Source organism: Ranitomeya imitator, chromosome 3 (genome assembly GCF_032444005.1).
Source record: "Ranitomeya imitator isolate aRanImi1 chromosome 3, aRanImi1.pri, whole genome shotgun sequence".
NCBI lineage: Eukaryota > Metazoa > Chordata > Amphibia > Anura > Dendrobatidae > Ranitomeya > Ranitomeya imitator.
In genome coordinates, this window is record NC_091284.1 from 141,501,379 (window position 1) to 141,518,338 (window position 16,960).

General features: G+C 39.6%; 1 protein-coding gene across 2 annotated transcripts in view; it reads left to right on the plus strand.

Annotated features, from left to right (window-relative positions):
* Positions 1-16,960, plus strand: part of POLA1 (DNA polymerase alpha 1, catalytic subunit) — a 557,049-nt gene that overhangs the window by 396,752 nt on the left and 143,337 nt on the right. For both annotated transcript variants that reach the window (XM_069761539.1, XM_069761540.1), the window contains exon 34: positions 14,170-14,286. In XM_069761539.1, the coding sequence (XP_069617640.1) occupies positions 14,170-14,286 (117 nt within the window). The remainder of the gene's footprint in view (positions 1-14,169; positions 14,287-16,960) is intronic.

The window sequence follows — 16,960 nt, forward strand, 5'->3', positions numbered from 1 at the left end:
TAAGAACAACATATGGACCCTCTGCAGCTCATCCATTTCACCAGCTTTGGAGGTGGAAATGGACCCCCTTTTAGGCCGCCCCTGTGCGCATACGTTACACCAATGATAGGTCCGCCCCTGCTTCCTTTCATCATATAGAAGATGAGAACTTCTTGTGTACTTCTATATACAGCATGGAGGAAGTCATGGACAAAGTTTGGTAAAGATCAATGCACAGATTTGCTGTGCTGTTCACAGAACTGTCAGATTTTACATAGATATTTACAGAAATCCATAAAATGTGACTGTTTAGGGAGGAGAATTAAAGGGAACCTGTCAGCAGGATTGTGCATAGTAACCTACACACAGTGTCAGGTCCGTTCCGTTATACTGAATAAAATTATACCTTGGGAGATGAAATCCGTCTTGTGGTTGTTTCTTAAACTTTATTTTCAGTTTTGTGTTAATGAGATTCTCGTGCCCTAAGGTAGGGCTGGGGCATGTGGTGCTCTGATTAGATATTCATAATGCAGACTGCTGACAGGTTACTGATCCCTCAGTGACCTGCCTCCTAGTTTACATAATGAATACCATCACATTCTGAGTAATTAAAAAAAAAAATCGCTTCTGCAGGCAGGTAGCAGCCACTGACACCAACCCCTAATCCCATTACCCTGATCTGACTGCACCAGAGCATCAGGTAGAGCCTTGGCTAAGTGCCAGAATTGGTGCTTCAACTATGATGTGCCATTTCTGGTGCAGCTGAGGGCTGGTATTTTTAGACTGGAACATGGCAAATAAGCCTGATAAAGGTGGTGTTGAACAAGGACATTACACCACAAAACTTTTTTTTAACCTTTTTTTCAAATATCTTTATTTAGCTCCAAAAAGTATTCATTGCTGTACAAAAACGCAAGAAAAATATGGCAAAACTACACGTTTTTTGCTGCAGCACTTTTTGCTGCCAAGATCTGCAGAAACGTTGCAACCTTAGATATTTCTGCAAGCAAATACTCAACGTGCACACATACCCTAAGAGTACATATCTATAGCTAATCGGAGCAAAGCCCTGTCCTTGTTTGTAGCCTTTCAGGGTAGCGGAGAGTGGTATGGGATATCCAAAAGTACCATTGCAAGGTGGATCAGGGAGGCCACAAGTTTAGCCTACTCTGCGGTTCTCTGGTGGCATCAAGGCTCACTCCACCAGAGCTGTGGCGACCTCCTGGGCAGAGAAAGCAGAGATATTGATTGATCGGATTTGTAAGGCCGCTAGTTTGTCCTCACCCTCTTCTTTCTTTTAACACTACAGACTGGATCTATCCTCCACTTCTAACTTAAACTTTGTTAGAAGGGTGCTGCAAACAGTGGTCCCTCCCTAAGGTTTTTTTTTCTCCATAAATCTCTCGTGTGCTGTCATGAGTGAAGGGAAAACACCAAGGTTACTTACCGGTAGCTGTTTTTAACAGAGCCCATGACGGCACCCTTGTATTCCCCCCTCCTTTTCTCACCAAATGTGTGTGCACTATAGATTGGGTGTTTAATGTTGTCTGTTATGTATTTAACGTTGGAGGTCCTGTTATGCTGTTATGTTATAACCCAACTGATGCGGGGGAGAGATGCCTCCCTTTTATTTTGGTAGGTTTCCTGTCCTTGGTGGGCGGATGTCTCTCCCCGTTGTGCGGTCATGGGTTCTGGAAATACCGGCTAACTGTAAGTAATCTTGGTGTTTCAAGATTACATCGGTTCTGTCTGCACAACTTTTTTGTCAACGGATTGCTGCTGGATCCATTGTAACTGATGATTACTGGACATGTGCTGATAGCCTAAGAAATGAACTTGCCTTTTTATGTGATTTGTTTTCTAAAACACAGCAGACTTGCAACTAAATAATAAAGTGGTCACTTTATGTTCGGTTAATAGAAACCAACAGCTGTAACAAATAACATACAATGAATATCTAAGGCGTGTGTGTATATAAGCTGTTAATAATTCTTCACAATCAATATAAGGTCGCTTTACTCTCTTAAATTAGTAAATTTTTACAATTAATGAGTTATAGACATTGGTGGACTGAGAATACCAGATAGGAACCGCAAACAACCCTAAATGAGAACTGAATAGGTTTGTGATAAACAAGAAAAGACCTTTTTAAAGGCAATTATAACAGAGCGGGAGGCAGTAGATTGTCTTTCCTAGAAGAATTAGCTGGAGCATTGGCAGATTTGTTTGAGATATTATATCTGTTTGCTTTTACTACAGCTGTTTTCACTTCTTTTTTCCTCACACTATGGCCTAATCCAGGCAGCATGTTTAGGTTGTCTGCCTTATCTTCTGTTCATTATGGTTTCCTTTGAGCATAGTACACCATCATTTAAATTTTTTTTTTTTTTTAAGCTGAATTTAACATTTTTTTCTGTTGCAAAGTAGCCAAAGTGACCCCATGGTTTCTCTTGGGGAGTGTTCATAGATTCCTAAAAGTATTAGAATATTCCCAAATGCTAGCTTCATCGCTATAAGGAAAAAAGAAGAAAAATTACTGAGTTTAAAAAAATTAAACTATTGAACTTGAAAATCACCATATATAGACCCCAGTCCAGAGCCTCTCATCTAGCCAAATTAGTTCTCATGCTTCGCACTGACGAGGGCCAACAGCCCGAAACACCGTGTCTGTGAATTGAGATACTGATTTGGCTTTTATCCGAAGTCATATTGCACGACTCGTTAAAGGGTTGATTGTGACTTGTAGGATCGCTACTTCCAACAGGTGGCGCTATAGAGTTTGTCCTCTTTTTCTCTGAAGAGGCAATTTGAATATTTAATTTCCCAGAGGAGCATTGCACGGCGAATAAGCCTCTTTACCTTGACAAGCCAGCTGATATGTCACTCTCCACAAGGAGAAACGTTACCCCTTAGACTCCATATATAGGTAGAAATCTTTTCATTCTTATGAAGAAAAGTGAAAACTTGTAGACTTGGTGTTATTACAATTATTATTTTAATTTACAAAGATGTTTAAATGCCACCCACCCCTTCATTGCCGTATAGTCTTTATTATGTGCGTTTGTATGCAGGTAAAGTTATCGGTTAGGCCGGTATCCTATTAACATATGGTGTCCTATAATTCTCATCCGTATGCCAATGACATGCGGGTCCTGCTCTGCTGCAAGCGGGAGCTGAGTGTCAGTACTCTGTACTCCGATCCTCTCACATGACAGGATTGTGGAAGAGATGGAGAAAGTAATTTTCCCATTTCTGCTGCTGGCATTGGCGGGAAACGTACTGCACTTGGGTGATATGCCAGTGCAGTGCATTGTTCCACACTCACCCATAGACTTATATGGGTGCATGCGATCCAATTTTTGGGTGCAATCGCAGCATGCTGCAATTATTTTCGCATGCCAAAACGGCATGAGAAAATCACAGATGTGAGCTGCACCGTAGAGAAACATTGAGGCAAGTGCAATCCGATTTCTTATTCGGTTGCATCACAAGTGGGAATGAGCCCTTACTCTGCATGATCAGGGGAAAACAGGATTTTCAGATTTTCTCAAAGTTCTTCAAATTGTATATCCGATATCAAATACAATACACCATATGTGGATGACAGTTTTTAGTACTTAAAAACTTGGCACTTGTTAGTGATTCAAAAGGATATTTTATTTGTGAAAACAATCCTGATAACAAGAGACGTTTCAGTCTGTAAAATAGACTTTAATAAGTCTACAGGTTGTTTCAGAATTACAGTTTGTACAGCACTCAAGAGAGCAGCGTGGTGTCCATCACTGTGTAGGGAAGAGCGATTTTACCCTGAGGCGTACATTTTGCTTACTCTCTTTCAGGGAACCCTCTTAGGAGAAACACAACCTAACTAGAGATGAGCGAATATACTCAGTACTCGAGATTTCCCGAGCACGTCCCGGTGTCCTCCAAGTATTTATAAGTACTCGGAGATTTAGTTTTCATCGCCGCAGCTGAATGTTTTACATCGGTTAGCCAGCATAAGTACATGTGGGGATTCCCTAGCAACCAGGCAACCCCCACATGTACTTACTGTATGTTGGCTAACAGATGTAAATTATTCAGCTGCGGCGATGAAAGCTAAATCTCCAAGCACTTACAAATACTGAGAGGACACCCGAGCGTGCTTGGGAAATCTCGAGTACCGAGTATATTCGCTCATCACTAAACCTAACCACTAGCTCGCTCTTTTCTGTTCTGCGATTTCAGCCCTTTTCTGTATTTTGTGTTGATATAACCAAGATTATCTTATGTATTGTATGTTACTTTTTATTTTTGGTATACAATCTGAGCTTGAGAACTGTACCATTAACGAAGGAAGAATTGGCCTCTTTCCTTTTTTGTAGGTTTTCTTTTTTTTTTGAAGGTCTTTAAACAATTTGAATGGCTTATTACATGCACAAGCTTAAAGGGGTTTTCCAGCGAACTAAAGATAATTTTATTCACTTGGAATGAAAATAAGGTTCACAATATGAAGTGTTTAAAAGAAATGTTCCTGTGCAGAGATAATCTTACAGAGACATGGTCTGTATATACCACATCTCCTGGGCAGGGAAGGAAGCAAAAGGGTATACAGATTACGCCATGTTTTTGTGAGGCAAAACATTTCCCTGCCTGTTTTTAACCCCTTAACGACCGCCGATAAGCCTTCTAACGGCAGCAGTTAATGGTACTTATTCCTCAGCACTTTTTTTTTTAACAGCGCTGAGAAATAAGGTTAAAGGGCCCCTCAGCGTTGGAAAATCTCTGGGGTCTAGGCTACCAAGGGTAGCAGAGATCCCGGAGAATATGATTCAGGTTGGTTTTTACCGTTCCCAATGTTAGGATCGCCTTTATTCACCGAATAACGGTGACCGCAAGAAAAAAAGTAAGATTTCCCATTTGTTTCTCTCTTTTGTGATGTGATCTAGCATACCAGAGGAGAGAGAAATTGGGTCCCCTGAGCCCCTCCCCCCCCCCCCACACACACCTGCGGCATCCCCCGATCCCTATGGCTCTGTCCTCCGACCCTCGGCATCGTCTTCCGGGAAGAAAATGGTGGGGACAGAGATCTGCAGCAACAATTTGAGAGTTTTCCTATTTTTTTTATTTGATCACTGTGATAGGGTCTATCACAGTGATCAAAATAAACCAATAGTAAATCAGCCCCCCTTTATTTACCCCCTTAGTTATGTAAATGTGACATGGGTGCCAATGGGTGGGATTAGTGATGCGCTTCCAGCGCGGCCATGTTAAATGCTACTTTTGGAGATTGATAGCAGCATTTAACATGTTAACAGCCACTGGTGGATCGCAATTCCACTGGTGGCTTATAGGGGCACATTAGCTTTTGAAATAGGCTGACATGTGCCAGGAAACATGCAGGTTCAGCTCCGGAGCCCACATGGAGTGCAGGGATGCAGCCTATGACGTAGATTTGTCATAGGTCATGAAGGTGTCAATCTATTCATAGAAAACTATCATAAGAGCTTTATTTTATCAGATTGCCAGAATATTTAATTCAAAGAAATTGTCACTAACGGCTATTTTTTCCCCCAAATGTCTAAAAATTTTAATTACTGACATGTGCCAGAATTTGTCTGTGCAAAATCATGAGTACGGTAGTTCTGCACATTGGTAATACTTTTGGCAGCATAAAAACAACTGTGCTTCACAACGCTTAACAACGTTATGAGAATGAAAAATTACTTGGGAGCCAAAGTGACTTTATGGCTCACAGGAGTGTGCTGTTATCTACAAGCCAACCTTATAACAATGGAGTTGAATATTGATGATGGAAGGTTCTGTTTGGGTGGGTTGTTTATTTTCTGAAAGAAGTGGGTATTTGAAAAAATGTAATTGAACTTTGATAGCTTTTATGTAAGCATGGGGTATGGCGCAAATATTTGTATGATTTGGCATGATATGTATTTGTAGAGTTTGTATTTAACATGCTAAACTGTAAGGTGGGGTCTCCAGTCCAGTAATAATTAGGTATACCACAAATGCTGCATAAAGTTCCATGCCCGCTCTTATGCAAAGTAGGGATGTTTTGCACTAGTCTACAGTCTTTGGATAGCAAGAAACATTTGAATTTTCAATTGTTCTTTATTGAGGGAGTGAAGACTGAAAGAATCATACGAGGTCAGATGGATTAAGTCTTTGAAATTCACAATTTTGATTTCCAGAAAAACATGATGTTTAGCATCTGACAGCTTATAAATTCTATTTTTACGGCCTAAATGTCTTGTAAGCAGCTTATGCTATAACATTTTTTTCTGAAAAGAATAAAATATTAGCCATTAAAAATGTTACACAGTTGGAACTTATAATTTTTGATGCATTCTGAATGCTTGAATTTTCCAAATACATTATTTATGTAACCATCTTGGAAATAGTTGGCCAAAGGCCTTGAGTCTACATCTGTTTCATATACAGTTCCTGAATCTCTGAAGCTGTGAAATTTAGTCCAAATGCTATGTGAGCAATTTCTGTCGGAGTCTGGAATGGTAACTTACTAATAAATATTTGACCAATAGAAGATTGTCATCCTTCACATGTATGGCCTACACCTGTTGTTACCTATTCCTGCTCTGATTAATAGCAGCTTAAAATAATCTTGTGTTTCTCCTACTGATTTTCTGTAGTGTATGTCAATATATCTTAAAATGAATCTGTCACAATCAGACCCCTTTAAAGAATACCTGTCAGCTCTCCTGACGTGTGTTTTGGTAAATACTTGAATTCCTCATAAAATAACAATGCTGAAGCATCTTTTGCTTAGAACTCATTGTTGTGCCATTGTTATTCCTCCTGGATATGAATAAATTGATGACTGGATTTCATAAATCTAAGTTATCAATGTGACATTACCCAATGCTCTAGTGGAGCAAACTTCAGATCACTTTGCTTTGCCTTCTTAAAACGTTATTCCCATCTTAGTCATTTATAGAAGATAAACCTTCCATACTTGCAAGGCTGTTTTTAGAACTCACATAAAAATAAATGGGGATGATGGGGAAGGGAGGGAGCTGCACAAGAGTGGACACCATTTAATTCACTGCTGCTGCTTAGAGACATAACGGGAATTCTGGGGAATGGTAAGTGTAACAATGGTTGAACCCCCATTTATCTGAGATGTCCAAAAGATGTGACATAAATGTCTGAAATGGAAATGCCTGTTTAAGAGGCAATCCTCCATACTTCGATTAAAATTAAATTCACAAATAACACAGGTCTGCGACTAAAAAGCTGTTTGATTATTCTCATCTAATTTCCATGTATTTTGGTGTGCTGAAAACGAAAAAAATATTGAAAAAAATCCTGGACGTCAGGATTTGCCACAAAATGCAAAATTCTCTTCCAATTTAGTATATTTTTGCTGAAAGCATCTCAAGCTTTAGGTTGCCTGATGAGTTTGAAAGTGCATTTCCTCCATTCCCACCGTGACAACTTTCCTGAAAATTTGGGAGCTGTGAGTGAAGAGCAAGGTGAACGATTCCACTAGGACATTAAAGAGATGAAAAGAAGATACCAGGGAAGATGGAGCATTACAATGATGGCAGACTACTGTTGGACGCTTCAGAGATATTCCAGATGCTACTCACAAGCGTAAATGTACCAAGAGAAGCCTCACAGGGAAGAAGAATCGATTTTAGTGTGTGTTAGTGAGCTCATTGCAGTTAAAAAAAAATGATTTTCATGAAACATTTGTAATTAATTTTTGAGTCCATTTTCATTTATTTTGAGGTATTGTCTTATTTAACATAGTTACTTAAATTGTCAGAAAACGTGATGTCCTATGACAAAACGGAGGTCATTTTCAGATTCAGCACACTTAAAAACATAATGATTACGTGGAATAACCAAAACAGCTCTTGAAAAAATATTTTTTGCAGACCTGTGTAATCCATCCTCGTTTTTATGATGCTATGTTTTTCTACCAGTAAAGACTAAAATTTGACCTTCAAGTCTGACTTCACCTGTTGTGGTTTGGTTTGATAAGATGTTACAACAACCGGACACAGAGTTCTTAACAGCAAATGTGGTGCATAAGTTGTTCAACAACTATTAAAGGGGTTGTCTCATCTTCATTAACAGATAAAATTGCAAACTGAAAACAAGAAACTTTGCAATTTGCGTCATATGAAAAATTCTCCCCGTCTGAAGAGTAGATGGATTTACAGTAGTGCTGTGTGCAGCTAGTTGCCTATGTTATCAGTCAGTCTAAGTGGTCTTTCACCTAGACAAGGACAAAGGAGAGCACTCATTTGGGACCCAACAGCATGACCATGCCAATGTTCCAAACGGTCAAACTTTAGGAGCGCATCACCCCTGGTAAACCGGAATCAGTGCCCATAATGTCAAAATCTTTGTGACATTCCACATAGACAATGGGCTGGTAAAAAGTGTTTTTGTTTATTTATATATTTACCCATTCACGACATTTGACGTGCCTCTGCTCCCTCCTCTTATAGGGCTACTCGACCAATGACGCATAGATACATCATGACAATCGGGTGTGGCCCAGGAGCCGCCAGGAGCTGCGCTTACATGATAGCTGAGCCCCTGCTCTCACAGCTAGGGGCAGTGCTGCACAGCCCCGCCTGTTTAACCTCTTAAATGCCATAATCTATATCGATCGCAACATTTAAGAAGTTGGGAGAGGCAGGGGACTCTCCCATGTGATCAGTTTCATCTTTCCAACCGGAGGTCATTATGACCCCCGGGTCTGCAAGCTACACCAAGCCTTTGTCTTATCCTTCTTTCAGTGTACGTCCCATAGAAAAACCAAGTAAAAAAAGGGGAATTTTAATTTTCAGAATAAAGGAAATTTTAAAAATAAATTATACCTATAAATACATATATGTATGTGAAAACAAAAAGCATATTTGGTATTGCCACATCCGCAACGACCTGATCTATAAGTGTCCCACTAGTTAAAAATTAGGCTGCCATACAGTGCCATCGCTGAAAAAGTAAAACGCCTTTAGCGCTCAGAATGTAGCGATGCAAAAGTTTTATTTTTTCGACAATATAGTTTGTGTGTGAAAGCTGCAAAACATAAAAAAGACAAAAATGTGGTATCACTGTAATCGTATTGACCCGAAGAATAAAGTTGTTTCACCACACAGTGAGCAGCGTAAAAAAAAAGACAATTCCTAAATTGCTGCTTTGTGTTCATTCTGCCTCCCAATCATTCTGCCTCCCAAAAATCGTGATAGAAAGCAATAAAAAATGTTCTCAAAATTGGTACCAATAAAAACGTCAACTCGTCAGAAAAGCTCTCACATAACTGCTGAAATATAGAAAAATTATATCACTCAAAATATGGGGATGCAAAAAAAAAATCTTTTTGTGATGGCAGACAATCAAAAAACAATATAAATCTCTAATCGCACCAACCCGAAGAATAACGTTGCCTAATCATTTATAGAGCACAAGGAACAGCGTAAAAAATAAATAGACCAAATTCTTCACCTGCTGTTCCATTTGTTCCTTCTGTCTCCAGAAAATCACAGTAAGGCTCGGCTCACTTTTATCTTGCGCAATTTGCTGAGCGCTTACACCAGGGTTTCCGTGTAAATGGAACCCTCCAGCAGAAGGTTCCATACAATGATGCAGATGGAAAGACACTTGACGCCGTCTGTGCTGAACAGAAGCCAAACGGAATCCAGAGTAACTCTGCTGCCTCATTATAGTGATTAGATCCATCGGGCATGTCATTTCCATGACATGAAACCCTGTTTAAGTGCTGAGCATAAAGCACAGGACAAATTTGATTCCAAATGTTATGTAAAATGTTCCCATTTTCCCATAACAATTTCCCATAAAAGCTTCAACTCCATCCACAAAAAAGCGAGTCCTCATTTAGCTCCATCACCTGTTAACGGAAATATAGGGGGCTTCCACGTTACAGGTAGTACAAAGGCTCTGGATAAGTGAAATCTCTCCTCTTTCACCAAAAGAAATCCAGCACTCCCAAATGCCACCCTCCCTTCTGAGCCCCAGTGTGTCTAATCCACATTTTTGGCAGTTCTGTAGTGATGAGAGCCCGCTTAGTTTTAGGGTTCATATATCTAGAATCGCAAGCGGGGCATAATGTACTGGTGGCTGCAATGTACAGGTGCTACAATTCTAGATTTGCAATTTTCACTCCTCAACATCCACTGCTGCTTGTTTCTGGAAAACACCCATGGAGTACATTTCCTCTACACCTGTAGATAAATTCCCAAAGGGGTATTATATCCAAAATATGGTCAGGATTCTGCTCGTCTACTACTTATGGGATCTGTATATGGAGTCTGCAAATTTTTCTAGGAATATCTGCTCTCCAGGAGGCAGATAGCGCTCCGTCCATTCCGAATCTCACTGTGTGAATAAGCAGTTTTGTACATATGGGGTATTAGTACAAAAAAATGAATTCAGCTCTCCCATTAGAAGTTAAATCACTGTTGTGGTATCATCCGAGCACGGAAATGACATCTCTGCCAGGACGTAAAAAATTGAAGAAGAAAAATATAGGAATCCAGCTGCAGGATGTAAAATATGATATTTTGCATCCTGGAGCTGGATTCATATATTTTTCTTATTCATATGGGGTATTACCATGTTCAGCAGAAGTTGTATGACAAATTTTCGTGCCATTTTTATCCAATTTCCCATTTGAAAATGTAAAATCTGGGGCTAAAACAAAATTTTGGTAGGAAAAAGTATAATTTTTTTCTTTGCTGCCCAATGGTATAAAATTATGACACACCTGTGATGTCAATATTCTCATTGCATCCCTAGATGAGTTCCAGAGGTGTATTTTGTGAAATGGAGTCACTTAAGGGGAAGTTCTGTTATTCTGACACCTTAGGAGGGGCTCTTCCAGTTGGTCATGGCACCCGCAAATCACAATAGCAAAATCTGCACTATAATATGGCACGCCTTCCCTTCTGCGCTTTCCACTGCACCTGAAAAGTATTTGCCAATTAAATGTAGGTTATTCGTGCCCTCAGGAGAAATTGCTCAACAAACTGTGAGATCTATTTATTTCTATTAGCCCATATAAAAATTAAAATTTGTTACTAAAATAACATTTTAGTGATAGAAATGTAATTCTTCTTCACTGCCCAATGGGATAACATTTTATGAGGCACATGTGGTGTCAAAATGCTCACTGCCCCCTTAAATGAATTCATTTGGGGGTGTAGTTTGTAAAATTGGGTCTCTTATGAAGGGTTCTGCTGTTCTGGCACCTCAGGGGCTCTGCCAATGTGACATTGCACCCTCAAAGCATTCTAGCAACATCTGAACTCCAATATGGCACTTATTACCATCTGAACTTTGCGCTGTGCTTCAAAAATAAAATTGCCCCACATGGGGTATTGGCATAGTTGCTTTTGGGTATTTTCTGTCATATAGGCCCCTCAAAGTCGCTTCAAATGTGATGGGTTCCCTAATAAAATAGTTTTTTTTTTATTTTGTTGGAAAAATGAGAAATTGCTGATAAACGTTTAACGATTCTAATTTCCTAACAAATAAATTGTTTAAAAAAAATTATGCTGATTTAAGTTAGACATGTGATATGTTATTTATTAACTATTTTGTGATTTTGGACTTAGGGGCATAAAAATTAAGATTGAAAATTGACAAATTTTTTCCCAAAATTCCGTCATTTTCACAAATAAACGCAAAAAATTGCAGCCTAATTTTACTACTACCATAAAGTACAATGTCAAGAAAAAATAATCCCAGAATCACTGTGATGTGCTGAAGCATTAGAGTTTTTTCCTCATACAGTGACACTGGCCAGAGTTGTAAAAATTGGCTTGGTCACAAAGAGGAAAACAGGCTTGGGGTGAAGGGTTAAAACATCAGATAGCCCACATTTTAATAAACTATCCAGTGAGCCCATGTGACCATTACAGTTCTACAGAAACTTCAATTAGCCACTTCTTTAATGTACTTTTGGGAAGTTTTCCTTTTAAAGTGACTGTCCAGACAAGAGTGACAAAATTATTTGGAAGCCATTACCTACAGGGGATAATAATCTGCTTTTTATGTTCCCTGAAGTACTAGGACACCACCCTCTTGATCTAAATGTTTGGCCTCAATAAAATTAAAAAAACTTATACTTCCCTCTCGTGCCGGCACCGTTCCAGCAGTGTCAGCACTCGCGGTCCCGGGGCTCTCGTTCATTAATTGTGACATGTGACCTTGGTGCCCAATCAGTACTGGCGTCACTGTCCCCTCCTTTTGTCGAATTGAACATGAAGAGGAAGTCCGGGCTGCAGCTGATCTGACTACTTTTTCATGTTCAAGTTGACAGAAGGCGGCGTTCAATTTCACAGAATGTGACGTCTGCGCTGATTGGGTGCTGGGCTCACGTGTCACAACAATGGCATGGAAGCCCCGGGAAGAGCAAGTGCTGACACTGTGGGAACTGAGCTATGCAAATTTACTGCATCCAATACATTCTATTGATGAAATTTCTGTTCCTGAGACCAGCGTCTCTGCAAGCGAAATTGACATGTTGCGGCACATAAACCCGTGCCACATGTCCGGTGATCCGCAGGTTCATATACACGCATAGTGGGTATGGAAATCTAGAAATCCCACCAACTATGCTGTAACATCTGGCCGCTGCGGTTTTCATGTTATTTAAATACGCAGAATCAAACCCCCATCAATTCCTGATCGTGGGCACATACCCTGAGGCGGAATTATTGCAAAGCAATCATTTCTAAAACAACACATTACCCAAGGTAAAGAAGTTAAGAAGTTTAGTGAACATGATCACTTGAAAATATTTCAATCATAAAGCTTATGGAAATATTTTTTTGCTGCTTGTCTAGGCAAGACTACTAATGCACACCAAAGTAAATTCTGGAGATTCTAAGAAACTACGGTATGTAAGGCTAAGTTCACACTAACCTTTTTTTTTTTTAAATCTGATCCACAAGAAAATCCTCTTCAACGCTTCCATTTAATTTCTATGTAAAATCCACTGTGATGTTCATATGGCGAATATATTTGAGGGTTTTTTCCTGAAGTGATTTTCAAAAATGCCTGAGGAAAGTGAAAAGTGCATATCTATTCTTAGAAGTGGATTCTGAAGGAAACCTCTTCAAACCATGGACTGTTAGATCAAAAGGCTGCAAACTAGGCTTCAGGTTTAAAAAAAAAAAATGTTCCAAACCTCTTCAAAACTGCTTTAGGAAAGGCCTCAAGAAAAGAAAAACCTTTCCAAAAATTCACAAAAAAGGAGTTTCCTAATGTGTTTTTTTCAGTTTTTGAACTCTTCAAAAACTTATTCTAAAAATAACCTTAAACCTCATTCAGAAAGTCGTTTATGTACATGTTTTACCAATGAAATTCACAGAATATGTAGCCATTTTAATTAGTGATGAGCAAATATACTCATTACTCAAGATTTCCCGAGCACGCTCGGGTGTCCTCCGAGTATTTATGACTACTCGGAGATTTAGTTTTCATCGCGGTAGTTGAATGATTTACATACCTCGTTACTAGGGAATCCCCACATGTAATCAAGCTGGCTAATAGCTGTAAATCATTCATCTGCGGTGATGAAAACTAAATCTCCGAGCACATAGAAATACTCGGAGGACACCTGAGCGTGCTCGGGAAATCTCGAATAACGAGTATATTCGCTCATCACCAATTATAATCTAAGGAGCTGTTCACATGTTAAGGTTTTTTTGCAGACCATGTATCCTCAAAAAAAAAAAAAACGAATACTTCCGTTTGATAGGCGTCACGAATCAAAATTACCCACACAAGTTTAAGTCCATGAAAATCACAGACAGCACATGAATGGCACTAGTATACAATCCTTGTGCTGCCCATGATTAGCTTTGTAATGGGAAGGAGAAATTTTGTAATTTAATTTTTTCAAGCTAGCAAATCGCAGGTGAAACACCGATGGTAAAAACTGACACTGACCAAACACTAATGATAATGAAACCCAGATCAAAAACACTGTTGAGCAACAGTCCATGTTACATTTGGTAAAAATTATATGTCTGAATTAGGCCTAATACATCTCACGTGAGAGATGACGTATAGATTACATGTGATTGCTATAGCTGCAATGTTATAGTATATTAATGTTCAGATGGATTTGTTCCTTGTGTGATTTGGATATTACAATCAGAGTAATTAAACTTATTTTTTTTTTTTTTTTAGGGTTGGCTTTTATGTGAAGAACAAACCTGCCAGAACAAGACACGTCGTGTTCCCCTAAACTTTTCCCGCAATGGTCCCATATGCCAGTCCTGTATGAAAGCTACTTTAAGACCAGAAGTAAGTGCTAGTTACTACAGAGCTTCCATCTGGTTTTGAGTTAATTCCATTTGATATGTCTATAGCAGGATGTATGCAAGAATAAACAATAAAAGATTATGAATAAGTGCAGTCTGAGCATTGTGAACCCACACCATCGTTGTTGGGAATGAAGCCGCAAATCCAAATCCTGGAGTCTTGGTTGGAAAGCTGGATGATCGTGTTCGGTCACTATCTATTGAGATTAATGGATGATTGGGAAGAAACCATGCGACTAAAAACAAGGGTCGTTATTTCCACCAAGTTGCCGTACGTTGATGTTTTAGGGACACCTGAAAGTATTGGCAAATGTCAACAGGGATGCCTTCAGTCTTAAATGCACAATAGTTAATGCTTGTCTGATCGCTGGTGGTCTCACAACTGGGACCATCACAATCACTAGAATGCCAGTCCAGAGTGACTGCAGTGTTTGAATGAAGTGGTGGTGAAGGGTGTGCGCTGCCACTCTATAACAAGTAATGTACTCATCCATCCCTATGAGGCCCTCAAGCGTTGAATGGAGCAATGTGCATGCTTGCCTACAGTTTGGGGAGAATCTTTTCCCTTTAAAAATATGGGGGTCTACGAAGTCCAAAAATGGTTAAATAAACATTTCTGTCACTTAAAGTTGGTATTAGCCGTTACATTTCTGATCATGGTTCTGCATATGATCCTGTTAAATGGAACTTTCCTAAATACAAATGACATATTCTCTATTACACGTGAAGTTAATCCCTACAAGCGCTTTTATTTTTTCTCTAATGTTTAACCTCCAGAAAATTTCGTAGTAAACAAGGGTCTATGTCAACTGTTGAAATGTAGCCGAGCTCATACGAGGCAAGGCTTTCTCTTCAGGTCCTTGAGTCTGTATTATATGGTGTTATGATTTCTTTGTGATGGCGTCTTTCTGAGTGTTAGAGGCCTCAGCTTTGCTTGGCCTCGGCTAAGCTTATTATGCTTTTGTAGAAAAAAATTCCAAAGCTGGTAGTAAGCCCAGTGGCTTACCACTTGTGAATGATTACAGATTTTTCTTGTTTTTGGTACCCCTCTGACCTCACCCTCCCACCACTTTTATTTCACATTGTGAAAAACATCCACTGCACATCCAAATTTTGATAAGCAGCATAAACCCTACCCATTTTGGTGTTAGGAAAAGAAAGCGAATCTGCTTAACTCCTTCTCTGAAAGAGTTCCCAAGTGGTCTGTTGAGATGTAGGCTCTTTTATTGTTTTCCTATGGTTTTACACTTAATATAAATTCAATAACATTTGGGGCCACACTAGATTGTGTCCCATGTTTAAATACTGTTTTTGGCTTTGATACTCTAGACGTGTCCCCAAAACCTATGCTTGATTATGGCTAACTACAAGATATACTGGTGGCTCGCCATATCACCCACATACTTTACCTAGCGATTAAACATGGCTGAATATGTCTCCCACAATGGTCTGCGAAGGAGAAAAACTTATTCTCTTCACCCATGTCACCTTTTGTAGCTGTGCTTGATAGCTGGAGCCCTTGTCTATGTGGTGGCTTTGTCTTCACCTTAGATCTTGCACCATAAAACATCTACCAAATATTAAATTTGCATTATAGTATGTGGTGTTTCAATACTTTAATTGTTTTTATATATTTAATTATTATGAGTAACTAGAGCTTCTTGTCAAGATGGCACTCTATACAAGCTCGCAGAATGTGTCCGCTTAATACTGAGGAACTAGGCAACAGCAGCACCTCTGTTCCACACTCACTAGACAGCCCCAGACTGCTTCTGGGAGCAGGATGAATGCAACAAACCACAGTAATGCTGAACGCTCTGCTTTTAGACTTTCAAGCAGCGCAAAGCCTCCTTTTAATTGATAACGGTGCACCCATATTTTGCCTTACTGGTAGAATGTGGTAGGTGCTAGGTGAATGCTTTGAATGCATAGTGTCAAATTTTGGTCAAACAAGCCAAGGATTATTTTTCCAAGTGTTTGTATATTGTTCTACTTCAAGTGAAGTGAAACATACACTGATATTTTAGAGGGCAATTAAGGGAGAATTTATTAAAGACAATTTTCCCATTTTAATGGTGTAAAAAAAAAAAGTTGGTTGCAAATGTTGGTGCATGCGATCTTCGTATTGTAATTTTGCAACTTTTCACATCTCGCACAACTTTTCAAAACTGTCTATTAAAAAATGTAGCTTGTAATCCAGTGCACCCAAGTTTGAGACTGATGTATGCATACTAGTCATAATATATATAATACCTCCTCTCTGCCTCGTGTTGTAATGGCAACAATGTGCAGCAGGGCAGTACTTGTTTCTTTGGGATAGGGTTAGTATAAAACCATGAACGCTGGTTGGAAACTAGGCCTTAATGCCCATATCAGTCCTTAAAGGGAGCTTGTCACCCCCAAAATCGAAGATGAGCTAAGCCCACCGGCATCAGGGGCTTATCTACAGCATTCTGTAATACTGTAGATAAGCCCCTGATGTATCCTGAAAGATGAGAAAAAAAGGTTAGATTATACTCACCCAGGGGCGGTCCCGCTGCGGTCCGGGTCCGAGGGGCATCGCGGTCCGACGTCCTCTTCTGGTCTTCACGCCGCAGCTCCGGCGCAGGCGTACTTTGCCCTGTTGAGGGCAGAGCAAAGTACTGCAGTGCGCAGTG